The sequence below is a fragment of the Arachis hypogaea genome, chromosome 3 (genome assembly GCF_003086295.3).
Source record: "Arachis hypogaea cultivar Tifrunner chromosome 3, arahy.Tifrunner.gnm2.J5K5, whole genome shotgun sequence".
Taxonomy (NCBI): Eukaryota; Viridiplantae; Streptophyta; class Magnoliopsida; order Fabales; family Fabaceae; genus Arachis; species Arachis hypogaea.
The window spans coordinates 2,439,306-2,450,803 of NC_092038.1; the positions used below are offsets into that span (position 1 = coordinate 2,439,306).

General features: G+C 27.3%; 1 protein-coding gene across 1 annotated transcript; it reads left to right on the forward strand.

Annotated features, from left to right (window-relative positions):
* Positions 1-4,120: 4,120 nt before the first annotated feature.
* LOC112792818 (uncharacterized) lies at positions 4,121-6,466 on the forward strand. Its single transcript, XM_025836188.3, has 3 exons — positions 4,121-4,636; positions 5,131-5,274; positions 6,009-6,466. Exons 1-3 carry the CDS (start codon positions 4,241-4,243, stop codon positions 6,252-6,254), a joined length of 786 nt encoding a protein of 261 aa, XP_025691973.1. The 5' UTR covers positions 4,121-4,240; the 3' UTR covers positions 6,255-6,466.
* The last annotated feature ends 5,032 nt before the right edge of the window (positions 6,467-11,498 follow it).

Below are 11,498 nucleotides of genomic sequence, written 5' to 3' on the forward strand. Positions count from 1 at the left end.
TTTTTCTTTTCAGTTAGAATCATAATGTGGGTATCTCAAACAGGAATCAAATATACCATTAATGAAGTATTGACTTCTGTCACCTTTAAATAATGATATAGTGAAAAAATTGACAGATAAATCACTTTTACTGTCACTCTACAGAACCGTACATGAGATTTTCACCTCATACGGCTCCTCGTTCAATTCTAACACCTTCTTTTTTTTTTTTCATCGGAATTTTTTTACAAAGATTTGCCATGGTAAGGAAGAAGGGGAAACAAGCACACTTGAAGAGCGCAGTACTGGACTTTCGCCATTTAGGGTGCAACACTCCACCGCTTCGCCTAGCAGCACGACGCTTGTATAGCTCTTAATTGTCGGGAAAATGAAATTTCCATGACAATGGCAAAACCCTATGATATTATTTGAGAATACAAATTCTTGTTATATATATATATTAAAATTTATTTTATTTAATATTTATTAATTATTATAATAATTAATAATATTAAATAAGATAAGTTATAGTTTTTTTTATTTTTCTAATATTATTGATATATATATATAATGCAAGGAACAAAAAAAATAAAATTTGTTTTATTTACTATTCATTAATTATAGCAATAATTAATAAATATTAAATAATTTTTTTTAATTATTTTTTTACTATCAAATATTTTTATTGTTATACGTAAAAAAAAAACATAATAATTTAATTTTTAAGTGGTTAATATTAGTTAATATTTGTATTATACAAATATTTTTTAATTTTAATTTCTTAAAATTTAAAATTAAAAAAATAACCGAGGTTAATGTTTGTTAAAAAATAAAGTTGACTCTCTAGTTGAAATCACGTATAAACGCCAAATCAATTTGTAAGTGGTCAAATCACAATGCATGCAAGAGCATCAAGAACTATAATAAGTTAAAGAAAAAATATGAGGAGAGAATGATTTTAATATAAAATTTATATAATAGAATTAAAAAAAAGATAAAATTAAAACTAAAAATTAGATCATTAATTGTTTAACTTTAAATTTTGAAAATCATAATTAATATTTAAATTCATTCACATTATGTAGAGTTATTTCTAATCTCACCATAACCTCTAATACAAGTTTAAGATTTGTCATAATCTTTTCTGGTCTTCACATCACGATGCTGCACTCACTGCCAGCCATACCAACGCTGCCGCAGCTTCTCACCAACACCGCTTCTACCTCCGTCAGTCAGCCCAACGCACCTCACTTTCTGCCGCTGTGTTTGTGCCACTCTCCCAGCAACTATCATCGCAGACGACAAGTTCTACCTCCCCGTCGCGCGTCTGTTGTGTTAAGCTCATCTCTCTCTCCTGCGCCGAAAGCCAATGTCGATGTTGTTTTCAACTACTGCAATCTCTTTCTTTCCTGATAGTCGTACTCCTCTCTCACTCTTGGAAGCAAGACAAGCTTGTAGAACTGTTCTGCCTTTTTCGTATTTAAATTAGAAGCAAAAATCCTAGATACCTGATGCAAAGTATGTGGTGACCAATTCTCAAGTTCGGTCAAATACAATATCTCTTCCTATTGTGGCATGTAAGGACGAGTTTGATAATTGAGCATATTATAGGATGATTATTTTAGTAGGTATATACAAATAGTTATTTTAATTGTTATGTGGATGATTATTTTGATTGAATTGAGTTTAATTATATATAATTAAAATACGTTTGATGTTCAATCTATTAGGTATGCGAATGATTATTTTTTCTTGCGTGAATGGTTATTTTTACTATGGGTAACCGAGTCGGTGATAGCGTGTGGCAAACCAAGCAATAACATTGGAGTAAGATGATTATTGATAAAGGTAGAATGGCAGTTAGTTGGGAGAGAAGAGGATATTGGAGTGAAATGTTTTGATAAATTAAAGTTTTAAATGATTATTTTTTTGGAATAATTGAGTGGTTTTTTTATGTAATTTGTAAAATTTTTTATTTTTTATATATATTTAGAACAAATTCAAAATTTATGATACACATTGTCAGAATTTTTCATTGTTTCTTTAACAAAATTTTAAGTTAATAACCGTCTATTAATAGAAATAGAAACCTGCATTAGTAAGAAAAGCAAAATAACACCATCATAGTCAAACAACATTTTCATCCTAACTATAGGGGCTTTAGTCATACATATATAATAATTAAAGAGACACAAAAAGAGAGAAATATAAATAGAAGAAATTAGCAAATTCCATAACCTCCTTAGCTTGTTTCCAATAATTTGGCAACATGAAGCTCCGAATTTTCTTAAAGGTGATGTTTACTAACTTAAATTCTAATTAAATGCTAAAAGTTACAATAATAAAATCAATTCCATTAATCAACACTTTATGGCAAACCAGTTGCTATTTTTCCTTTGGGAGAAAACAAACCATAAATCGAAGTTATGAACAATGAAATTGAAACATGAAATATAGTGTGTCTCACTAATATTCGTGGCACTTTGGGAGCAACAACCACCTAAGCAAACGGATGGTCGTGGAGGCTAATTTTTTTTTTGTTATGGAAATAAAAGGGGTGATATATCTTAATATTGTATTTTTTGGTGTTTTTTAAAATTGTGAAATATACACAAATTCTTGGGTCCGATTTCTGTACTTAAAATTTTTTAATTTTTTTAACACAAATCGGACCGTCCGATTTGTGTACCTCTCAAGAATCGGACAGTTCGATTTCTGTGCCTCTACAAATCGGACGATCCGATTTGTGTACTTCTAGAAATAGGACGGTCCGATTTCTGTACCTCTAATAAATCGGACGGTCCAATTTCTACTTCTTTTATTAAACGATTTCACATTTAAGTATAACATTCCAACAATCTACATTTAAAAAAAACACCACTACCGCTTCAATATTAAAAATAAAAAGTTCGGTCGTGGAAGCCAAATAAGATATCATCATTATTCTATTTCTACTAACAAGTTGATTATATATGGCTATTATTATTTCCCAATTATATTAAGGATCATTCCAAATCATAGCTATAAAAATAAAAGAGAATCAGTTTGACTCGTACAGAATTATAAACTTTGTGAAAATCAATGAATCGACCGGTTCGATACAAACCACAAAAAAAAAAAAAAAAAACCGGCGAGTTCAAGATGCATCTACACAGTTTAATTTTATGTGTGTGGGTTTACTTTAATTAACACTTTACGCGTATCTCATTCACATGCATGCAATATTTGGATGACCTACATAATTGTGTACATTAACTCTAAAACATATATACATGATTAATCGAGACTATTAGATAATAATTTAGTTATATTAAATTATTTAACTATTTTTAATTAATAAATTCACATAAAAATAAGTGTACTTAAATTTTTAACTTAAAGATCTGAAATTCTAACATGTTTTTTATGACCGGAATAGTGTGAAGCACCGGAATACACAAAAGACAAATTAGCAAAGTAGTAATATATATCAGAGGAGTCATCTCGCATTTCCCATTTCAATTTGTCTTAATTTGTTTTTATTTAAGTCATGGATACGCCTTGCAAAACAGAATTTGTCGGTAAATCCCGTAATTAAGCTCACTTTGAAAACAAAATTCTGATTATTAACAATGGTGACGGTGATTACAGGGGGTTAGGGGGGAGCGAAAAAAAAAATCTAAAAATATGATGTCTGATTAAGGAGAAATGGTTAAAGGTAGTGTATGTTTATATATATATAGAAAATACTTATTTTAGTTTTATAAAATTACATTCGAATCTCAATTCAATAGTCTTAATTTAATTTTTAAATTTTTTAATTGATTTTATGACAGAAATTATTATAAAATTAACGTAATTAAAATTTAAAAAATTAAAAAATTAAATTAAAATAAAAATATTAAAAACTAAATTAAGAATCAAACTGAATATTTTATGTGTATATTTTAAACCAAAAAGAGTCCCAGTCGGACAGATGAAACAAGAGAGAAGGAAGGAAGCTAAGTCAACTCTTCAATTTTGCTATAAAGAAGATGACGTCATGTTCCACGTTCCTTACCCCACACCTCTTTCTCCCCTTTTCCCTCAATAATAAATAATTTTTAGAAATTTTTTGTTTTTGTTTGTTTCTGCATCTCTGATGCACTACACTACTATTCACTTAGCACTGAGTAGCCAGTACTCATATATAATAGGTTTCATATTCATTCACTCACTCACTCTTCTTTCTCTTTCCTTTCTAATTTGGAATAATAATCAATCATTGAATCCCCCACGCGCCATGTATAACTGTAACGGCACATTCTGTTACGCCAATAACGACGACCATTTCCATCACATGATCACGCCAATGCATTCGTCGTCGTCGACCGGAGCCGCATCTCATCAATGGCAATTGATGATCACGAACCCGTCGGAAGCGAGCATGAGCGCAAGCAGCGGGTGTAGCACGCCGAGTTCGTTGGCGAGTTGCGGTGACACCACGAGTCAGCGCGTGAGCGCCACGAAGATGCACAAGAGCGTGAGTAGCCACTCGCTGTTGTTGCAGAATAACAATAGCAGTGGGGTCCACCACAACCGTAATCAGTTGTATCCATCCTTCTCTGCTCTTTTCTGTGAGTTTCTTAATTCCGATGACGCTCCCGTTCGCAGGGTTTACAGCACCGGTGATCTTCAGGTTCTTTAATCTTAATTCTCAACTCATTCAAACACTATAGCTAATCTAATTATTTTTATTATTATCTTTTATGTCTTTGTATTATTACTATTGTATTAAAGAGTTCATTACATCATATAATGCAAAAACTTATTTCGGCTAAAATTAATAGTTAAAAATTGTTAAATAATAAATTAGTCAAATCTATTAAAATATTTAGATTCTTAATTTTCATTTTTTCATGAAGTTTAAGTGCAATATTGCACTTATATAAACTTTCACTTTATATATTTATAACATCAATTTTTTACATAATCATTTAATTATATTAATTCTTTTGGTGATATCTCATTACCTAATTGGATGCACGACTCTCTCAGTTTATTAAAATTAAATTCTTGTATTAATAAGTTTTTTGTGCAATAATAACAATAATTTTATTGTTAGTTAAGATGATGAATAGTAGTATGAATTAATGGAAAAAAAATGCAACATTATTGTTATATGATGAGCAGGAAGATACTTCACTATCAAGTGAGAGTAGTATGATAATAGAAGCAATGAGCAGAGCCAGTCCCTATAGCCCTGAAGAGAAGAAGATAAGAATTGAGAGATACAGAATCAAGAGAAACCAGAGGAACTTCAACAAGAAAATCAAGGTTATTACCTTAATTAACACCTTAAATTTATTACTATTATTGATGAGTCTCAAAAACATAAATATATATGTTCCATCAGAATCTATCAATGACTTTACTAAAAAGGCCAAAATAATTAAAATTTGAGACTGAATTGGACTAATTTAAAAAATAGATATATATATAAAATCAAATCTTTAAGTATATGAATCAACTCAATTTCAGTGTCAAAAATATATAAACAGGGTTTTTGTGGGGCTAACTTATCATTAGTATTTTTCTAGAATAACATAAACTCCAATTTGATTATTTTTTTCTTCCATCATATCATGCTAAAATCATAAGAGAATTGAAAAGGAAGGAAAACAGTGAAAGTTTGAAAAATTTTCATATTCATATTCCATCATATCTTAAGATTACAGATACATGGTTCTGATTTAATTTAATTCAAAGTGTTAGTGACTCATATATAGTGCATTGGTATTACAGCAAAACCTTAAATTGGTCACATTTGAAGCATCATACTTTTCTGGCAAATTATTTGTCTTCTTCTATGATATCATAGCATTACTATTAAATCAGTGGAAATTAAGGATCAATTCACCATGTTATATTCCTTTCCGGCACAAATTACTGTACCACTATAACACCACTAGTTAGAAATGTGTTATATATTTTGCAATTTTTATTTTATTTCGTATATTGAATCCACACACACTTTATTTAAATTGTTCTTTTCTGGAAATCGAATCAAGTATGCTTGTAGAAAAACATTGGCGGATAGCCGGCCGCGAATTAGAGGAAGATTTGCAAAGAATGATGAAATTGTGAGAAACCCTCCATCACTTGAATGGTGCCAATTTGGTGCTGCTGGGGAGGAACAAGATGAAGAAGATGAGAATAATTGGGCCAATTTATTTGATTCCTTAGACCCTGCAAATGTTGTTGCTCATCATCATCAAGAGCAACAAGATAGTTCCCCTTTCGGTGTATTCTACTAAAATATTTGAATTTGCATGTCAATGAAGAATCACTATAATTATTTGTTTTCTGTTTCCTCCCTTTTTTTCTTTCTTTCTCTGTTAAAGAGTGTTATTGTTGTGGTGTGGCCTATAAACAAATTAGGTAATGTAAATATGGTTTATGTGAATCATGATGTGACCATGTGCAATTCTAGACTTGATATAATGTAGGATGAAGTTTTAATTATCAACGCTTTTTGTTATATCTCTTTATAGATGACTAGCTAGGCCTCCATCATGATCATCATCAGTAGCAATATTATTGTAATGTTATTGCATTAAAGAAATTTAACAACATTGTTTGCCTCTTGGGGGTTTAATTTTATATGTGAAGTATTTATAATGTTATCTTATCGACTTATCCTATTTATTTCGTTCAATGAATTTGTGGGAGCTGAATAGGGGTGGAGCCTCTCACAAAAAAAAGGGGGTAATGGCTCCTCCCAAATCTCAATTTTTTTTTTATAAATTATATATAAATTTTAATTTAGTATCTTTTAAAATATTTATTTTACTTATTTATATTATGAAATTAAATTTCAGCTCTTTCGACTCTTAAAATTTAGCCTAGTTCCGTCCCTAGAGTTGAGTATGTAAATGTAAAAAATAAAAATAAAAAAATAAAATGGACGTAGGTATAAAAAGGTTTAGAGGGATAGGAGTAAGGTAATTGGGGATTGGTGACCATCACTTGATTTAGGGTAGATGCTACCTTTTTTGAAGTGAAATTGGATATGATTTTATTCACCACTAGACCTAGATCATTTGGGTTAAAAGGATGTGATAGAGCTTCTTTATTTTATTTATCATTTAATTTTACTACTAACTAAAAAATATTTACATGAGATATAAAAGAGAGTTCTGTATATATATGGTGCATGCTATCATGGAAAGAAATTAGTAAAAAAAAAAAAAATCATTTGTATTTATCAGTAGTTGGATAGTTATTACGTAAAGTGTGTCATTTTATTTTTTTTAATATTTTAAAATAAAATTAAATATTTTTTATTTTTTGCACATCAATATTTTTTATCGTAGAAATAATATATATATATATAATATTTTTCTTTATATTTTAGTTTAGACACATTAAATGGGTGAATTCACCTTATTTATTGTATATAATTTCACTTAAATTTTGTAATAAAATGGACAAATTAAAGTGTGTGAAATAGTGAATATTTCAAAACAATTTCCTTATTCTAAAAGCAAATTATTATTTAAGATGGTGAATGCCCACTTTCCTAAAGCAATCAAGTCAAGAGTCAAAATTAAGTCATTTCTTAATAATATATAATAATATTTGACATTAAATAATGCCAACTTTTTATCAGAAATACATAGTGCAGAAAAGAGTGAGGTGGAGAAAGCTAAGCCAAGTAGTCCTTCCAAATTTGTTGAGCTTGGGAGATAAATGTAAAATTTTATGGTATTAGCGAGTAAAGAAAAATTCTCACTATTATATGGTCTATAATATTTATCATTTCACAATTTGGTTTGTGATTATATTATTTTTCATATTTATTAATTTATTATTAATTTGTAAAATAGTTAATATTTAAATGTTAAATGATTTTTTATTTTTGCATATAATTTAGATGGATTTGACATTGGCCAATTTATCAACATCGAAATATATTTCTAAATTTAACTTTCTTTAACTCCCATAAACAATAACTCAAACCCACACATCCTTTTGAATTATATTCTTAACTTTTGCTATATGTCAATAGTATGATCACAAAATGCATTGAAGATTTAGTGATTAAAAACTTATTCTCCTTAAATAAATAAATAAAGAGTAAATATCAAGTCACATGATAATACTTAGTGTTAATTAAAGTCATGAAAACTCGAGTCGACTTTACATAAAGTTAATATTCAAGAGCCGTTAGATGGTTTGATAAATTTGACTAAATTTTCATCTAATAACTCTCGGATATCAACTTCACGTTAAGTTGACTTCACATGAGTTTTCACCGTCATAGAATGTCACATTGATCACAAATACATGAACCTTCAAAACGGCCATAGCTTTCACAAAACCCACAAAAAGAAGAACACCGAATAAAATTTGACATTTATTCTAATAAAAATACTAAAAATATATTTTTATGAAAATTTTTTATTTAAAAATAAAATTTATTTATTTAGTAACACTTTAAATAAATATAATATTTTTATAACATATTAAAATTAAACGTTACAATTTACTATCTAATAGTCAAAATAAAATATTTTTAATTAATAGAATGAAATAATATAAATAATTATATTTTTATATTGTATCTAAAATCTTTCAAGTTTCCAGAAATATCTCAAATCTATTGGTTGCTCTTTTGTTATAGCGTGTAGGGCAACCTGTGAAATATTTTATTGCAAACTTTATAGTTTGCTTTCTTTATAAATGATTAATTTAAATTCAAAAGCCGCTATATGTTTTCAACTTTTCAATAATCATTGAATATGGAGACATTGATTGTTGATAGAGGGGATATATTATATATACTTTTTATTCTGCAGTCTAATTTGGTTGGTGATTGGCGCTAAGGTTTTGAACCCTTTGTTCTTTAAAGGTTATAAATATAATAATATTAATTTAATTACTAAATAATATAATATAGGGTCTAAGCCTCTAAGATAAGAAAAATACATACAAATAAAGGTGGGGTGAGGCTCTATTAATCTTTGTCAACCGGCGCTGTGTTAGCCACTATAGTTTTATGGGGGCCATTTTAAAATCGGAAAATGAAAAATAAGAGGCTAAATTAAATTAACCAAATATCTCATTACATATTTTTTAAGACAAACTTTTTTAAATGTTTGTTTATATAAGAATCTTTTTGAATAATTGATAATATAAAGTTCAAATTTAAAGGTGCTGATAAACATAATTATGATTTGGATCCTTTAATTTTGGTTTATATAGCAATAATATAAATATTACATTAAGATTGTGTTTGTGAATTTTGGTATATATAAACTATCACTTTGCTCCTCAAAAGATTTAATTTTTTGATAAAATGACCTATTAGAAAAAAAATACTTTGCATTATGATCATATTTTTAGGAAGATTTGATTAATCATTTAAAAGTCATGTAGAAAAATTGAGGGAAAAATGGATTTTTAGATCCATTTAATTTTCAGTTTTTATTCTCTTTACCATTTTTGTAAAAAAAGGTCAACTAAAAAAAGTTATCTAATATAAAATCATAAAAGTTAGAAGATGGAAAAATCTTTTTTTTATGATCAAACTTGTAAAATACCTTATCAAAAATTCTTTTTTATGATATCTAAAAGTTTTTTTTATGATATCTAAAATTCCTTTTATAGCATGTCATTCTATATTTCATATATTTTGTAGGGGAAAATTTTTTGAAAACCAATATGTCATTTTTTTTCATTCGATGTATATTTTATAAAAAAAAAAGTTTTTTTAGGTCAAAATAGTAATTTATTAAAGTTTATAATATAATTCATTTTCTCTTTTCTTCTTCACTTTTTCTCTTTCAGAACTCTATTGCACAAAAGGTAGCCAAAAGAGCTAGCAAAATCTCTCACTAATGACAAAATTTGAAGTTTATTAGAACTCACTTTTGCCACTCACCACAAAAACTTATTCACTCATATATGTCTGAAGATGAACATTCTCAAGGAATATCCTTATTCCTTCCACACACTGTTAATTCTAAATCTTGGAACCCCACATTCTCAACTAGCAACAATAAATAAATAGATAAATATTATATTATATTATACAACTATGTCATGTATATATACCAAAATCAGTTATCATAATTTATCATTAGTATAAAATATAAATATATATTAAAAATAAATTAAATTACGTATGTATTTATATATAAATATATTAATAACTAATTTTAATAATTAATTTTAGTGTATAAATAATATTTTTTAATTTTATATGTGTCTGCATATAATGGATACCATGATACTCAGCTGCAATTTATGAATAATAAATTAATAATGCAACGCCTAGAATGTTGGAAAAGGCTTTATTTCTCAGTCATCATGATGATGAACATCCAAGATAGAGTTGTTAATTAACGCAATAACAAATGCTAATAAATAAATAAATAATAAAAGATTGATAGGAAGAATTAGACTAGAGAGGGACCGCTTCCAAAAGTAGAACAAAGAATTACATGCCTAGTTGCTACTACTACTAATAATAAAGCACAAATTAATGTTATATACGTTGTCTAAGCAAAAAGAATGAAAGTGAGATGATATGGTGATAACAATAACAATTACAAAGAATTTCATAGGCACATGGCAAGCAGTACCATTACATTATTCTTCTTCTTATATAAAAATGCTAGACAATTAATTTTTTTTAATCGAATTTAACAAGTCAAATTTACATATGTTTATTTTTATTTTTATTTTTACGTTTTGTTTATTTTGATTGTCATCATTATAATTGTGATTATTATCACTATCTCCTCTTCTTTTTTCTTTTTCTTTTTTTTATCATTTTTCTCTTTTTTTTATTTTTTTATTTTTTTATTATCATCATCATCATTATCATCTTTTTTTAGCTAAATATCACACAATTAGTTTAATAATAACAAAAGTATACTATACATAAATTTTTAGTTAATAACACAAAAAATCTGTTAAAATGACATTGAAATTTTAATAAATAGTACAAGAAATTTTTAAACAACCATAGATCTAAATTCTTAACTCACTCAACCAATAAAGTATATTCAAATGTGTTTTAAAACAAAAAATATAATAATTTGTTACAAATGACATAGAAATGACTAAAATCTTATATATGAATTCAATACCACTCAATTAGTTCAATAATAAAACAAATTGATTATAAAATATTTTATGTCATAGTTAAAAAATTTTAATGTTAAAATTAAGAAATTTATTGTGCCACATTAAAAAATAAATTATACAAATTCAAAACTCTCTTCTTCTTGATCATGATATTTTTTTCTTATTTCACATTCTCATAATTTTTGTTGTTTCACTCTCTTAACAAGAACCTATGTCATGGTACGGCATCAAAATTAAGAAACTTCATGTATTACGGTTAAAAAGTTTTGGCATTATTTCTAATAAATTTTGTACAATTCAAAACTCTTCTTCAAGAATCTTCTTCTTCTTCTTCTTATACATTCTCATGATTTTTCTTATTTCATCCGCTTAAAAAGAATCTATGTATGTCACGGTTAAAAAAT

Coding starts and splice junctions, on each gene's coding strand:
- LOC112792818 (XM_025836188.3), top strand. CDS start 4,241: ATGTATAACTGTAACGGCACATTCTGTTACGCCAATAACGACGACCAT. Junction 4,637..5,130: donor ACAGCACCGGTGATCTTCAG/GTTCTTTAATCT, acceptor TATGATGAGCAG/GAAGATACTTCACTATCAAG. Junction 5,275..6,008: donor ACTTCAACAAGAAAATCAAG/GTTATTACCTTA, acceptor AATCGAATCAAG/TATGCTTGTAGAAAAACATT.